General features: G+C 49.3%; 1 protein-coding gene across 4 annotated transcripts in view; it reads right to left on the bottom strand.

Annotated features, from left to right (window-relative positions):
• Window positions 1-17,291, bottom strand: part of PEPD (peptidase D) — a 136,245-nt gene that overhangs the window by 54,585 nt on the left and 64,369 nt on the right. Inside the window, exons 10-11 of one of the 4 annotated variants that reach the window (XM_074023079.1) lie at window positions 13,229-13,339; window positions 12,870-12,990 (exon numbers count right to left, since the gene is read on the bottom strand). The exons of the other annotated variants lie outside the window; for them this stretch is intronic. Of the exons in view, the coding sequence (XP_073879180.1) occupies window positions 12,885-12,990; window positions 13,229-13,339 (217 nt within the window). The 3' untranslated portion in view covers window positions 12,870-12,884. Of the gene's footprint in view, window positions 1-12,869; window positions 12,991-13,228; window positions 13,340-17,291 lie in introns of those variants that run through there. 4 annotated transcript variants of the gene reach the window in all.

Consider the following 17,291-nt stretch of genomic DNA (forward strand, 5'->3'; position numbering starts at 1 on the left):
TGAGGAGCCCACCCGGTCCTCCTTCCCCACCACCAGGGTAGGAGGCAGCCCTGTTCCTTCTCTTCACTTGCGAGCATTTATGAGCGCCTGCTGTATGCCTGACTCTGCCACAGAGAAAACGGTGTTGGGGCCGCAGCAATGGCCCTGGCTTCCTAACTGAGGCCGACTTTGACCCAGAGGTGGCTGGGGGATCTAAGCCCCTTCCCAGGCAGTCTCTTTCCACTTTATCGGGCAGAAACTTCTTCCTTACTAGAGCTGGCCTGACTGGTAATATGTTATTTGTCATCATAATTCATAATGCAAAAGGTATTTGTCCTTTTTATGGGTATTTTAAAACTAGAACTTCTCTGCAAGACAACTGTGCCTTTCCAGTACCCTGCACTGAGACAGTCACTACCAGGTTGGAAGAAGCAGGTGTCTTTCTGTAGGGCAGAGGTCACCATAGGTCACCATGGAAAAATGGAGCACAGGCTCTGGGGCCAAAGACCAGGGTTCAAAGTTGGCCTCCCCCACTAGCTTGTGGTGTGACCTTGGACAGGTTACTCAGCCTCTCTGTTCCTCACGTGTAAAAGGGGCTTAATAATAGTCCCTGGGCCGGGCACAGTGGCTCATGCCTGTAATCCCAGCACTTTGGGAGGCTGAGGTGGGTGGGTCACCTGACGTCAGGAGTTCGAGACCAGCCTGACCAACATGGTGACACCTCATCTCTACTAAAAATATGAAAAATTAGCCGGGCATGGTGGAGGGTCGGGGGCGCCTGTAATCCCAGCTACTTTAGAGGTTGAGGCAGGAGAATCTCTTGAACCCGGGAGGCAGAGGTCGCGGTGAGCCAAGATTGCTCCATTGCACTTCAGCCTGGGCGACAGAGTAAGACTCTGTCTCAAAAAAAAGAAAAGAAAAAAAAGGCTGGGTGCGGTGGCTCACGCCTATAATCTCAGCACTTTGGGAGGCTGAGTTGGGTAGATCATGAGGTCAGGAGATCGAGACCATCCTGGTTAACACGGTGAAAACCCATCTCTACTAAAAATACAAAAAAAAAAAAAAAAAAAAAATCAGCCAGGCATGGTGGCACACGCCTGTAGTCCCAGCTACTCAGGAGGCTGAGGCAGGAGAATCACTTGAACCTGGGAGGTGGAGGTTGCAGTGAGCCGAGATCGCGCCATTGCACTGCAGCCTGGGTGACAGAGTGAGACTCTGTCTCAAAAAATAAATAAATAAAATAAAAATTAAAAAAATAAATAAATAATGGTCCCTTTACTCAGAGGGTTGCTCCAAGGATTAAACAGATCTTACCTGTCATTTAATTATAGACACACGCCGGGCCACACCAGAGGCTGGCACGTGGTCAGGCCTTGGGAAACGTCCACCGGGGCTGTCCACTGGCTTGCCCCACAGAACTGTGCTCCACGGGGGCTGGGCCTTTCCTTTACCACTGCCTCCCCAGGGCCTAGAACAGTATCTGGCACATAGGTGTATCACAAATGTTTGCTGACAAAACCAATTTCCTAACATTTGTATTCCCCACCAAAGAAACTCGGTACCCATCTGCAGTCACTCCTCCCTGCTTTCTCCCCCACGGTCCCGGAAGCTCATTGCCCCATCTCTGTGGACCTGCCTGTTCTTGACATTTTGCACAAATGGAATCACACAGCATGTGGCTCTCCGACTTCTGCCACTGGACACCATGTTTTCAGGATCTACCGATTCTGTCATATGTCCCTGTGCTTCATTTTAAAAACTGCTGAATACTATTTCCTTGTGTGGGTAGACTGCACACCACACTTTATTTATCCGTGTAGCAGTTGGTGGACATTTGGATTCTTTTCCACTTTGGGGAGAATGTGAGATTGTAATTTGCCTTTCTTGATACATGACTGAACAAGTCAATAAAAAAAATTTAAATAGAAAATCGAAAATTATTCATTTAAATGTATTCACAAGATTATACGCTTATTTATGATTCTATTTCCTACACAATTGCTGTTTATAGGCATGAACATAATTGCTGTACACACAATACCATTTGCCATGATAAATGGCAAATTTCTTTGAGAATTTGAATTTAAAAAGAAAGCAATATAAAAACAACTCAAAGATAGGAAAATTTTTGAAAACCCAAATAAAGAAAAGCCTTTTAAACTCTTATTCAAAAAAAAAAAAAAGTTTGCTGAGAAAAAGAATGGCTGAAAGAGGATTGATCTGACAGGCAGGTGAAGGGTGAGCGGGTGTGCATAATGGGGGTACACATTACACGCATGTGCACGCGCACAGCACACACATAGTGTGTCCTCAGGCAGGTAGGGTGAGAAGAGTGTAATGGGTGTATATATCACATGCACTTGCGTGCATACATGCGCGCGCGCACACACACACACACCGTGTGTCCTCAGGCGGGCAGGGTGAGAAGAGTGTAATGGGTGTACATATCACATGCACTAGCGTGCGTACATGCGCGCGCACACACACACACAGTGTCCTCAGGTGGGCAGAGTGAGAAGAGTGTAATGGGTGTACATATCACATGCATATGCGCACACACACATATGTTGTATGTCCTCTGGCAGGCAGGGAGAGGGGCGCGTTCAACAAGGGCACACACCACACACATGCATGCACACTCTCAGGCCGGGACATGGAACCCAGCCAGGCTGGGACAGAAAGTGCAGCGCCAGCACCCTGGGGATCTCTCTCCATTCAAAATCATAGACTTCATAAAAGCACAGCCTGTGGGCACAGCCGCTGAGGTTTAAGCAGGAAACAGTGACTGAGGCTGGGATGGAAAAGGGAGCAACTGACACAGCCCTGGCTGTGTCCCGGTAAGGGGCCACACAGCAGGACACATGCCAGGAGGGGCCTGACTCAGTCTAGACACTGGTTCAATGCCACTGGGTTGGGGGGACTCAGGGCCTCTCCTCCTCCCCTTTCACCCTCTGCATTCAATCCATGGGTGAGCACTCTCAGCTTCACCTTCAAACTCACCCTCCAGCCCCCTCACTCCCACGGCCAAGCCTACCAGTCTGCCTCCAGGGCAGCCTCCTCACTGTCCTCCCCACGGCCACCTCCATCCACTCACTCCCCAAAGCCAAGCCCCAGCAGGGCCAGGCACTCCCCAGCTCCCAGAACCCACCTGGTGTCTCACGGAGACCTGGCTGTGTGGCCCACTCCTCTCTTACCTGCCACGCCCCATCCACCATGCCTCTCTCCACGTGGCAAGTGCTGGAGATCCTCACCCCTCTCAGCCTCAGCTCAAGGGTCACCCCATTTTCCTGGACAACATTTTATCACCGTGCGTAATCCTCCCACTTGTCTGTCTCCTACTATGGGATGTTGGCTGTGTGTCCAGCCTGAGGCCAGCCCAGCCCTTCAGAAAGTCGGAGGTCACCACGGTGAAGTGCAATGCAGGCTCCACGGCCAACGTCAAGGTTCAAATCCTGCCTCCCCCTCTAGCCCACAATGTGATGCTGGATGAGGTTACTCAGCCTCCTCAATGATGCCCATACACAGAGGGTTGCTTCGAGGATTAAACAGATCTTGTCCCTCATTTAACTACACACATGCAGAGGGCCCAGACCGGAGGCTGACACGTGGTCAGGGCTCAGGAAATGTCCACTGAGCTGCCCGCTGCCTCGCTGCTGAATCAGCGTGTATGAACCAACAAGATAAGGAACCAGACCTGGTTTCTCCAGAGACCAAATGCACTATTTTAATCAGCTCAACAGCATCCCTCCAAATTCATACATCAAAGCCCCAATTTACAGTGCCTCAGAATGTGACTATTTGGAGACAGCACTTTAAAGAGGTGATTAGGCTAAACTGAGGCCATTAGGGCAGGACTAATCCACTCTGACTGTTGTCCTTATATGAGGACATTTGAGCACACGAGAGAGACCCCAGGGATGCGTGCACACAGAGGAAAGGCCACGTGAGGACATGGCAAGAAGGCGGCAAGCCCGGGAGAGAGGCCTCAGAGAGTAGCAGCCCTGCCGATGCCTTGATCTTGGACTTCCAGCCGCCAGAAGGGCGAGAAAACACATTTTTGTTGCTTGGGCGACCAGGGCTGTGGTCTTTTGTGTGGCAGCCCTAGCACACTCACACAGGCACCTTCAGGCCAGAGGGTGGACGAGAGGACCCCAGATCCACCAGTGAGTGTGTGAACCACCAGTGAGTGTGTGAACCACCGGTGCCTGCATTGCCCAAGACCTGAGCTCTGAACTCGAGTCCCACCAGGCTCAAAGCCAGGACCTCAGGGGACGTCAAGACAGGTGTGACAAGTCCCTTCCCCCAAGCCAGCTCTGGCCACAGCCTGCTGCCCATCAGGAGGGGCCTGAATTATTCCCCGTGGCAGAAGAGAGAAATCCACGACCTCCAGCCTGCCCGCCCCTGCCCCCACCACCAAGGAAGGGTCGCCGGTCCAAACCACCCGGACCCCGCAGCCTGTTCAGGATTCATTTTTTTCCTCTTCAAAGCATTACAGATTGATTGCCAAGTCTTGCCATATATCAAAAGACAGTCACTACTCATTACCTACTTAGAATTCACCGAGTTTTTCCTGGGAAGCCATTTCTCATCTGTTTGATCTCGAAGCCACCAGCACTATCTCCAGGCACGCCACCCATCACGGCAGCCGCCAGACACTTTTTTCTTTCGGGCTCCTTTCTCAGCACCTAGATGAATTTCCACCTTTCTCCAGCTTTAAGAAGAGCTGCCAAGATAAATGATTCAAAGACTCCAGCTCATGCTGAAAATATATGGACTGCTTAAAGCCTATTCTGAATCAGGCAACACTGGGGAGAGACGCACTGGCCCCATCCTCACCGGACGGGTCATCCTGGCTGCTAAGCCCCAGACCCACCTGGGCACGTGGACACTCTGTAGTCTTTTCACCTGTGGGATGATGACACTTGTCCAGCTTCAAGCAGCACCAGGTGCCCGTGCCATCCCCAAGCCTCTGCGACCTCTCAGCACAGGGTGGCCGAGAGTCCCACAGTCACATGCTGGCCTGGCAGGAGTGCAGGGTCCCCTGTTTGCACAGTGCATCCAGGAGGAACTTCAGTCCCCAGCCCTGAAGCTGGGACCCCTTTTGCAAGAGCGGCATGCTTTCAGCCACGGCTGCTCACCACCCAGAGGGGAGGGCCCAGCGGGCATCAGGACCCCGCACCAAGGGCGAGGCCTTTCTGTCACCTCTGCCGATAGGGTCCCAGGACCACAGCTTTCTGATGTGCCTCCCACCGTCCAGCCCATGCACCTGTCTCCATAGCCATCAGCAGGCCCCACGAAGGGCATCTAGTCCCTCTTCTCTTGCTCAGATGGACAGTGAGAAAGTAAAACAGCATCAGCAAAGCCCAGCTAGGCTCCAACTCAACCAGTCACCCAGGCATTGGCTGTGCGGGTGACTAGACCGCCAGGGACCTCCAGCAATCAACTGCGGTCACCTCGGGCTGGAGAGGTAGCTACGGTGCACTTCACCCCAGCCAGGATGCCCAGGAGGGCCACCTGTGCCACAGTGCTGCTTCTGAAGGTTGTGACATGGAAAGAGCTCTATCCCCAGGTGCAGACATGGAGGTCAGCAACCACCACTCACCAACGAAGGGACCCCAAGTGCTGTCACAGGTGCATCCACAAGGCTTGCGGTACACTCATGGAGGGTGGCCCCAAGGGAACAGTGCGGGATGGCTGGGGGTGAGGAGGGACGCAGACTCATGGACCCTGGGGCGCTGCCTCCACAAAACTGGCTTTTCTAACAAGATGATGGAATTCACATGAAGGCAGCTGGTTGGTTCTGTGGGCAGCGGTGACAATGACCCCAGACGCATCTCTCGCTGTCCCCCTGCCAAGTTCCTGCAGGTGCAGGAGCCCAGCCCAAGCCTGAGGGCTGTCACTGACATGGGACGGAGCCTGTGCCCACCAGCAGCCTGGCTCCTGGGCATCCAGGCCTGTTCAAAACCTGTAACACGGCAGCCAGCGGAAATCCACAGCCAGAGGGAGCTGCGAGAGGACGGTGGCTGAGTGGGTGGGGCTAGGCCAGTTTCCCTCCTGCTCAGCCACCCCCAAGACGCTTTCTCACCCTACTCTGGGGCAGCTGAAGGAAGAGGCAGCTGTGGCCAGGCCCATGGCTCACCCCTGGACAGCTGCCAGAGGAAGCACGAAGACTCACACTGCCCATCCTCCACGCCACAGACAGAGGGTCCAAACCCTCAGCCTGAACCACAAAGGCAGAGGATGGCCTAGTGTGGGAGGTTCTTGAGGAGGCAAACTCAGCTTCACAACCCTAGGACACAGAGCCTGCTGTTGGAGTATCCAACATGGGTGGGGAGGAGCCCCCACTTTGGTTTTATCATAAATTACCTCCAGGCTTCAAGAGCAGACGTGCCTGCCGGCAGGTATGGAGAGAGCCCTTCCTGAATGAAACCCTTCATGACATCCATAGAATTCAGAGCTGGGAGGGGAAAAACTCACAGTCCGGAATAATTACTCCCGCAGGGAGCGTCTTTCGCAGAAGCAGGTGATAAGTCTGGATGAGGATTTTCTAAAAACCGGCACCAAACCTCGCAGCATAATCACTACTGTCTGCCTGTTCTGGGAGCCAAACCTAAACAACCGCTCCGGCGGGCCGCTCCTCACTAGATGCGCCCAGGACTTGGAGCCACGCCTTCCCACGGGCAGAACCAGACAGGACACAGCCCCTCCCAGGTGGGCGTCTGGTCTGCCTGCCCAGCTCCACACCCTCCCATCAACCACGGGCTCCTTCCGTCATGGAAGAACAGGAAAGGCTCCTTTAGCGTGGGGGACCAGCTCCAGAGGCCTGAAGGCACCCATAGGAGTGAAGCTGGCCAGGCAGCGGCATGCAAAACAGAAAAAAAAGTCTTTTTCTTCCCCGCAGCTCTCCTATTTTTCTTGAAATACATGACCCTTCCGACTATCTTTTTTTTCTCTTTCGGTAGAGATGCTGGTATGAGAAGTCTTTCTCATTTATGAAAGAACCGACAGCATGAAAGCCATGAAAAGAGTCGGCTTCAGTGCCAGGGGAGGTGACGGGATGGTGGGGCCTGTGGTGTGCACCCTGAACGAAGGCTACGTAGCAACCACCATGATGCTGCTCTGTGGAAATTCCAGCCCACGGTTACCAGCTACTCTGATTTTGCAGGAAAAGCAAAAAAAAAAAAAAAAAAAAAAATCTGATTTTTCAAATTTGGTTGACTTAAATGAACCAAAACAAAGTTTTAAAATACCCATTGCCTGGGCCAAACAGAAACTGCCTTGTGTACTGGATGTGGCCCAGAGGCCACCAGTATATAAACTCTGGCCTTTGTCTTGCTAGAAAATTCTTCCTGGAGAATGAGAGGTGGAGACCCAAGGTTTCCCCATACTCCCTAACCAAGACCCTGATGGGACAGAGGCCCCCAGAGGCTGCAGTCCACTCTCACAGGGGTCTCAGGGGAAGACAGGCAGCAAATGGGGGTGTGGCCAAAGCCAACTCCAGGCAGCAGGCCCATTGTAGAGAAGCACCTTCCACATCCATCAAGGTGACTCGGTACTGCCTGGACCACCCGGTGCAACTCATAGCCCCCTCCTCAGCTCCTCTGGGGTCGCTCATCTGGCACAGTGAACCTATAAGCAACCTAAACCGTTCCTCCCCCTTTCTTCTGGGCCTGAGCAATTTCAGCAGAGCCCCGCATGGTTGGTGGGGTCGATCAGACAGCTCTTGGCCAGCTGTGCAGAAGGAGCCAGGGAGGTCTCCTGGGTGAAAAATGAGAGGAAACCTAAAAAAAGCCACCAGCCCATGTTTTCTCAGGATCCGTGAGGACAGCTCACCGGAGCAGCCTGTGCCAAAACAGGAAGGGACCAAGTCACAAAATGCACCCAAGAAAACAGTGGCAGAATGAGTGTGCGGGGTCACAGCAGGAGAATGGAAGACGGGCCTGAGTTTCTCACTGCTGCACAAGTGGACAACATAAGAGGAAGCTAACAGCCTCAGAGCACATCCAGGAGACCTAGTACACGAGGAGGAGGAATTTCAAAGATGACCCTGAGATGCAGAAAGCTTTCACTGTTCAGATGAAAGAAGTCAGTCACAGACTATCACAGGTGCTCACAGGGACCACCCTAGGCCAATGTGCATGGCTCCGATCCCAGCGGGTACCACGTTACCTTCTGAAACTGACAAGGAAGCCACAGAGAATCCGGGGAATGAAATCTGTCCAGGGTGACATGATCAATAATTATATCACAGGTCTCAGGTAGCATGACCCAAAGGGATAAATGCTTGCCTCTGGGAGAGTGACTAGGAAGGTAACAGGAAGCAGAGCGTGTGATGCCCCTGCTTGGGTGCAAGAGTGGCCACTGCCACTCCACTGTGTACAGACCAGACTTGCTGGTGGCCAAGCTGCCTCTGCAGACCTGTCAGTGCACCACCTGGTCTCTGTGTTAGGTGTGACTGCTGCTTCTTGACTTTTCATCAGCCTAGGTCAGAACACAGCCGAAGTGAACTTTACGGCCTGAGTTGCTCAGCCCTCCAGACCCCCCGTGACGCCTATGGCTAAAGAACTTGGAGGCTAAGCAAGCCCCGGTGTGTGCCCCTTCCCAAGGAGCCTGCCTTCTCCTGGTCCTCCCAGCCAGCTGGCGGGATTCTGAGCCCTGAAGTGCAGCCCCTGCCCAGAAAGGCAGTGAGACAGATCCTCAGGAAATACTGTCACTTCCAAGAATCAAGAATCCTGTAAGCATCCAGGGCAAGAAAATGAAAAGTTCCCTAGAAAGAAGGAGGAATATGATTTGCTAAAGATCTCTGGCAACAAAGGAGGGAATGGGCCGGGCGCGGTGGCTCAAGCCTGTAATCCCAGCACTTTGGGAGGCCGAGACGGGCGGATCACGAGGTCAGGAGATCGAGACCATCCTGGCTAACACGGTGAAACCCCGTCTCTACTAAAAAATACAAAAAACTAGCCGGGCGAGGTGGCGGGCACCTGTAGTCCCAGCTACTCGGGAGGCTGAGGCAGGAGAATGGCGTAAACCCGGGAGGCGGAGCTTGCAGTGAGCCGAGATCGCGCCACTGCACTCCAGCCTGGGTGACAGAGCCAGACTCCGTCTCAAAAAAAAAAAAAAAAAAAACAAAGGAGGGAATGGTTTTACGGAACAAAGAATCAATACCCATTGAAGCCACCACTCACACAGGAGACAACAAAAGAACTCTCCAGCAAGCGAGGCACTCAAAGTACTTAATCGAAACTTAAAGCACTCACATGAGGAAAGGGAAAACATGGTACAAAACTGGGGTCCACACTGGATTGACTGAGGCAGTGCTCACTAAATAACTGTTGGTAAAATGATGGTAAAACAATGCAAATGTTTAAAATAAAGGAAAAATAAGTTATATAATAAAAAACTAGAAGGCAGGGGAAACGGAGATTATAAAGTAAAACTGAGGCAGGAGGCGGGACTTGACTCTGGAGGCAGGGCTTGGACACCAGACCAAATGGAGAACTAGCTAAAACAGGTCCCAGGTAAAAGCAGCTTTCCATCAGACACGCCCACCAGTGCGCCTTGTCAGTTTACCATTGTCATGGCAACACCAGGGAGTTACCGCCCCTTTCCATAGCAATGACTCAATGAACCAAAAGTTACTATCCCTTCCCTAGAAATGTCTGCATAAACTGCCCCTTACTCTGCATGTAATTAAAGGTGGGTATAAATATGACTGCAAAACTGCCCTGAGCTGCTGCTCTCAGCACACTGCCTGTTGGTAGCCCTGCTCTGCGGGTAGGCATGGAGCTGTCACACTGCCTGAACTGTAACACCGCTGCTTTAATAAAGCTGTTTCTTTCTACCCTACTACTGGCTCCCTCACCCTTAAATTCTTTCCCAGGTGAAGCCAAGAATCCTCGTGGGATAAGCCCCACTTTAGGGCTTGTCTGCCTTGCATCAAAACTATGCTAAGTTTCTAATTTTTTAATATGGTTTACCTTTTTAACATAAGTAGAAAACAGAAATACAGGTCTTTTGTTCTTGATTTAAAGGTGATTCTACATTTAACATGGCATACATATAAAAGAGAGCAAAGGAAATTTCACCAACCTTCCAAAGATAGAAAAAAATTTTTAAAGCCACAAAGAAAAAAACAGAAACCAGAAAACACAAAATAAGGCTGTAGAAAAGAGAACAGACGCTGATTATCACTGTGAATTCAAACAGCTCTCCTAACATGGGGAGGCTCTCTATTTGAACAATGAGTACGTTGCACCTTATAAACAACCTATTTTAAAAAGTTAAAAATACAGGGATAAGCAAAGATGTGCCAGGAAAATGTAACAACAACAACAAAAATAGCAACAGCAATGTCAGGTAAAGCCAAATTCAAGACATAGATCAAACAGGTTAAAAGGGGTTTCTTGAAAGCTACAAAAAGGCAAAATATATAATAATGACATAACAATCATCAACTTTTATGCCTCAAACAATTTATCATGGAAATGAACAAGACAAAATCTATCATGACTCACAAAGAATTATAAAACCATCTCTCTAAATCTTAGAGCAAATACACAAAAATAGGGGAGGGGGCAGAGGACTGGAATTAGATAATAAATCTGATTCATGTACACCAAAGTATATATTCCAAAGATAAAAGCTAACACTTTCCAGTATTCCATAAAACACTGACCAAAATATTTTTAAATAGGCCACGAAGAAAAACTTCAAAATTAAAAACCGAAAAGATTCACACCAGCGGCATTCTCGCTAAGGCAGTATTCAAAAATAAACTAGCCAAAATCTATTTATTACTAAAGAGGAAAACATAAAAAATAAACTAAGATTCAACTGAACAAGTTACAAGATAGATGCGTCAAAACAAGGTTCAGGAAGAGAGGAGAGAGAAATTAATAATAAAACTGGAAATCAATAAGTTTGACCAACAGTAGAACTGAAAAATAAATTTAAGGGCTGATTTTATGAAAAGGCCAATAAAGAAGATAAAACTCTAGCAATTCTAATCCATAGAGAAAAAACACGAGTTACATTAGGAATGAGAAAGAAAAAACAGCTACAGATATAGAGGAGATATTTTAAACACACAAGATTTTAAAAACATAAGAGAATAAAATTGGTTACCTGGTTACAATTTAAAATCTTTGATGAAAACAAAGACTTTATGGGAAAACATACTTACTGACTCTAAAAGTGATGAATTTGGACTAAAACAATCCCATAGGAAAACCTGAAAAGTTACCAAAGAAATCTTCCCCAGAGAAACAACAGGGTCTGAGATTCAAAGGACTTCATACCTTCAAGAACACAAACAGCCAAGCCCTGTGCTTTCTAAGTTGTTTCAGAAAACAGAAAAACATGGGGGTGCTTCCCAAAACATGATCTCAAAAACCTTGGTCTCAAAATATGGCTAAGAGAGTTATAGCAAAAAAAAAAAAAAAAAAAAAAGAACTTATAGCTCAATTTCCTATTTTGAGCCTGTATAAAATGCTAGTGAAAAAATAACAACAATGGCCAGGCACAGTGGCTCAGGCCTATCATCCCGACACTTTGGGAGGCCAGGGCAGGAGGATCGCTTGAGTCTGGAGTTGGAGAGGCAATATAACGAGATCCCAAGTCCACAGAAAAATAAAAAATTAGCCAGGCATGGTAGCGCGTGTTTCTAGTCCCAGCTACTCTGGAGGCTGAGGGGGGAGGGTCACTCGAGACTGGGAGGTTGAGGCTGCAGTGAGCTGTGATTACACCACTGCCTTCCAGCCTGGGCAATAAAGCGAGACACTGTCAAAAGAAAAAAAAAAAGCAACAAGCACCATAAGGATGCTTAGTGGATGTGTCCATCTGCTCCGTGAGCTATGCATACAGGCATGCCTCATCTTACTGTGCCTTGCTTTGTTTTTTGTTTGTTTTTTTTTTTTAAGAAATTGAAGGTTTGTGGTAACCCTGCATTGGGCAAGTCTACTGGTACCATTTTTCCAACAGCATGTGTTCACTTTGTGTGTGTCAGCATTTTTTAGCAATAAAGTCTTTTTAAATCATGGCATGTACATTGATTTTCTGAGACATAATGTTATTGCACCCTTAAGAAACTACAGTATACTGCAAAAATAACTTTTATATGCACTAGGAAACACAAAAATTTCCAATATTTGCTGATTGCAGTAGTCTGGAACCAAAATATCTCTGAGGTATACCTGTATATCAATTTGTCGAATCCTCCTAATCCTCCTATGAAGTGCTATTATTTTTTTTCCAGTTGAGGAAACTGAGGTAGTGTTATCAATGTGCCCAAGCTGGTAATCAGCAAAGCTGGGACCCGAACCGGGACCATGCTCCACCCACGCTACTATACTGCCTCCTATGTCAGCTTCTTAAAGTCCTGATGTGCCACAATAAAGTAGCGTGTGTGCTGGGATGCCTCACTGGCTCTGCGCCAGGACGTCTGGTCATATAATTCATCTAAGGTGCACCCAGCACCCAATCTTGGTTTCTAATACCATTCTCCAATAAAAGGAACCAGGCTCTTTGGCGAAATGGTTAATTCTGGGGTTGGAGCAGGGAACAGACCAGATGAGCCTGCAGTGCCAGAAAGGGAGTGCTCCAAAAGCAAAATGATGGGGTGCATCAGAAAGACACAAAGCCCAAAGCTGAAAGGATTTGAACACCACAGAATACTGGATTATAAAGTATAAAATAAATATCCATGGGTCTATACAAGTTTAAAAAAAAAAAAAAAAGAGGCCAGGCGCAGTGGCTCACACCTGTAATCCCAGCACCTTGGGAAGCTGAGGCGGGAGGATCACTTGAGGGCAACAGTTTGAGACCAGCCTGGTCAACATGGCGAAATCCTGTCTCTTCTAAAAATACAAAAACTAGCCGGGCATGGTGGTGGGCACCTGTAACTCCAGCTACTTGAGCGGCTGAGGCAGAAGAATCACTTGAACCCAGGAGGTGGAGGTCGCAATGAGCTGAGATTGCACCACTGCACTCCAGCCTCGGTGATGGAGCAAGACTCTGTCTCAAAAAAAGAAAAAAAGAAAGAAAGAAAGAAAGTACAATGTCAAGTTTTAAAAAAAGGTTGAACAAATAAATAAATGAGGGAGAAGAGACAAATGTGTACAGAAGGATCACAAATAGCAGAACTATAATTCCCATGCCTTAAGTGTGGGCGGCACACAGTGACTGCTTTCCAAGAGTGCAGAAGAGCGGGTAGGGGAGTGACTTTACGGTGGAGAAACCTGACAAGCACTACCTTAGCCAGGTGATCAAGGTCAGCATCATCAGGGACAAGTCATGCTGATGTGATGTGATGACAATGGCACTTCTGTGCTCTCCTTCCCAGTAACCCGTAACTCCTGTCTCGCTGAAAGAAAAACTAAAATTGAAAGGCATTCTTCAAAGTACCTAGCCATACTCCTCGAAAGTGTCAAGGTCATCAAAACCAGGCAATTCTAAGAAACTGTCATAGCCCAGAGGAGGCTAAGGAGATGTGAAAATGGAACATGATGTGGTCTCCTGGATGGGATCCTGGAACAGGAGGAGGGCATTAGGTAAAAGCTAAGGCCACTGGAATAAAGCATGGACTTAAGATAATAATTATGTATCAATAATGTGCATCCGTGGTAACAAATGTTCCAAAGTAATGTTAATAACTTCACTAATAAATTATAGGGAAAATGGGTGCCAGGTACATGGAACTCTCTAATGTACCTGTAACTTTTCTGTAACCCAAAACTATCCTAAAATAAAAAGTTTACTGATTAAACACACACGTGGAAAAGGCCAAGGGAGATGCCAAAAAGGCAGCTGATAAAATTTGACATCCTTTCCTGATAAAATCTAGTAAGCTAGGAAGACAATGCTACTTCCTTAAACTCGTGATAAATCTTTATCTGAAATCAACAGTCAACATCAGGTTTTGGGGTTTTTTTTCTCTTTTCTTAGAGACGGAGTCTCACTCTGTCGCCCAGCTGGGAGTGCAGTGGTGTGATCATAGCTCACTGCCGCCTTGACCTCCTGGGCTCAAGCGATCCTCCTGCCTCAGCCTTCCAAGTAGCTGGGACTACAGGGGTGCATCACCACACTCAGCTAATTAAAAACTTTCTTTTTTTTTTTTTGTAGAGGCAGAGGTCTCCTATGTTGCCCAGGCTGGTCTTGAACTCCTGGCCTCAAGCAATCCTCCTCCCAAAGTGCTGGGACTACAGGCATGAGTGTGTAATTCCCAGGCCTGGCAATATCAGGTTTAATGGTGAAACACTAGAGGCAAATCCATAAAGATGTCCACAGGCTGCACGGTTCCTCATGATTCGTAACAGGATTCTCCAGGAGCAATGCGCCCAGTATTTGAAAAGACAATGCTATTTATGTTAGTTTTGCCCCCAAATCTCTAGTCCTTCATCAACCAGGCTACACATTTGCAGAAAGCTCTTCTCTCTGGTTCTCTGTCCAGCTTTCTGGCTGGACACCAAGTTGGTTTTCTCCACGTGCCCATTCCTCAGTTACTCTTAGAGGCAAAATGAGCTATCCCTGCTTTTAGCCACAGGGTCCCACAGCCTCTCCCCGCACTGAGAGCCCCAGTTTCATTCTTGGATCCCTGGCTCTGTCGAATCTCTGGTGGAGAGACTCTCCACACTTGCCTGCTCCCCGGCTCCCTCCCTCATGCCAGGTGGTGTAGACAGAGCAGAATGGGCGGGCACACAGGACCTGCCCTATCAGCATGAGGTAGTTCTGGATTAAGGAATTCTCCACCCAAGACAGCCCCGGTTCTCAGGAAGGGCTCAGCTCAAATGCCCCGAGGCACAGCCGGCCAGGGTGCAGGACTCAGGGGCTGCCCTTCTAGGGCGTGGACACACAGATGGTGTTTCCTGACTGCTCTCATGATAGGCTGGGGCCCGTCTCCAACAGCCAAGCAAGTGCAAACTTACTACAAGCCACCTGAGGCAAAGAGGGCCTTTCTCCAGCCCAGACCTGAGTCTGAAGGGGCCCTCTTCTCTGAACGGGCTGTGCTCTCAGTGTTCTCACCCATTAACACAGCCACCAGACAAAGGATGTGTCTGCTCGGCGGGTGCAGGGTCCTGCCCACGGACACACAGCTAGCCCCCAGGGCCCATCACATCCATTCTTACCTGGGGGCTCAGGTCTCAGAGGCTGCCTGGACGCAGACTTGTTCTAAACAGTCCTCAAAACTGCAGCACCCTTTGTGGGGGTGGCTAAATGGATGGTGGTCTCAATGATGCCCACATTTGCCCAGGCTGAGAGCAGATTAGGTCAGACTGTGCCTGGATGACGCAGACTGCATCTCCAGGACCTCCTGGAGGAAGACGGGGACCTCCTAGTGACTTCCTCTCCAGTGAAACCTGGGTCCTCTGCATGCATCGTGAGGGACCCCAGCACTGGTCAGACACACACAAGGTGTCTCACCATCCACCCAGAGTGCCCAGCAACACAGCCCCGTGTAGCCCCAGATGGGAGGGGGACCATGTGGGCACAGGCATCCGAGAGACAGTTCTTCAGAGGTCACTGTGTACAGGAGGGACTCAGATGCAAAGCAGAGGGTGCCAGGCTGGGCATGGTGGCTTATGTCTATAATCCCAGCACTATGGGAAACCAAGGCAGGAAGAAGGCTTGAACTCTGGAGTTCTAGACCAGCCTAGGCAAGAAGGCAAAACTCTGTCTCTACAAAAAGTAAAAAATTAGCTGGGCATGGTAGTGAGTAACTGTGGTGCCAGCTATATGGGGGGCTGAGGCGGGAGGATCACTTCAGTCTGGGAGGCAGAGATTGCAGCAAGCAGAGATCGCCCCGGAGGGGCGGCCTGTCTGCGGCCCCACGTCCCCCGCAGCCCTGAGCACTGAGGGCTGGCAGGGATGAAGGGGGGCTGTCCACAGACTCTCCCACCTCCTGGCTGTCCTTACTGGAGTGAAAGTTTCTGGTCTTATTTATTTATTTATTTATTTTTGAGATGGAGTCTTGCTCTGTCACCCAGGCTGGAGTGCAGTGGTGTGATCTCAGCTCACTACAACCTCCAACTCCCAGGTTCAAGCGATTCTCCTGCCTCAGCCTCCAGAGTAGCTGGGACTACAGGTGCGTGCCACCAAGCCTGGCTAATTTTTGGTATTTTTAGTAGAGATGGGGTTTCACCATGTTAGCCAGGATGGTCTCGATCTCCTGATCCTGTGATCCGCCTGTCTCGGCCTCCCAAAGTGCTGGGATTACAGGCATGAGCCACTGAGCCCAGCCAGTTTCTAGTCTTAAGAAAAAATAACATTAAAAAAAGAGAAAAAAATCTGTCCTGTTTAACAATAATGCAGTAAGGGTTTTGCAACCTGCTCTCAGGCTGGATTCACGGAGAGCTCCAGCCCCGCCCCAGCACCCTCGGCTTGGGTGGCTGTGTGTGGGGGGAAGGGGCGGGTGTGTATGTGGTATGTCGATGGGTGTGGTATATACCATGTATGTGATGCATGTGGTGGGTGGCATGTATATGGTGTGTAGTGTATGTATGGAATGGTGGATACATGTTGTGTGGTGTGTAGTATATGTGGTATGTATGATATGGTGTGTATGGCTGTGGTGCATGTGTGTGGTGTGTATGTGTATGGCTGTGATGTGTGTGGTGTGTAGGTGCATGTGGCATGAGATGTGTGGTGTGTAGGTGTGTGTGGCATGTGATGTATGGTGTGTGTGGTGTGTACGGCATGTTATACATATGCAGTATGTGATATATGTGTGGTGTGTGTATGGCATGTGGTGTGTGTATGGCATGTGGGGGTTGTGTGTGGAGGTGTGTATGTGTGATGTATATGGTGCATGATGTGTGTGTGGTGTGGTGTGGGGTGTGTGTGGTATGTGGAACGAGTGTGGTGTGTGTGTGGTGTGTATGGTGTGGGTGGTGTGTATGTGTGTGTGTGGCGTGTGTGTTGTGTTGTGTGTGGTATGTGGCATGTGTGGTGTGTATGTCGTGTGTATGGTGGGGGTGTGTGGTGTGTGGCGTGTCTGTTATGTGGCATGTGTGGTATGTGCTATGCAGTATGTGTGTTGTGTGAGGTATATGTAGTGTGTATGGTATGTGTGGGGGTGTGGGAGGTGTGTGTGATATACTGCATGTGTAGTGTGAGGTGTGTGTATGTGGTGTGCGGGAGTGTGGGTGGTGTGTATGGCGTGTGTGGCATGTATGTGGTGTGTGGTGTGTATGGCGTGGTGTGGTGTGTGCGTGGTGTGTGTGTGTGGAGTGGGGGCCATGTGCATGGATTATGTGTGGTGTATGTGGCATGTATGGGGTGTGTGGTATGTCTTGTGTGTGTGTGGTGTAGGGGTATAT

The sequence above is a fragment of the Macaca fascicularis genome, chromosome 19 (genome assembly GCF_037993035.2).
Source record: "Macaca fascicularis isolate 582-1 chromosome 19, T2T-MFA8v1.1".
Classification (NCBI taxonomy): Eukaryota; Metazoa; Chordata; class Mammalia; order Primates; family Cercopithecidae; genus Macaca; species Macaca fascicularis.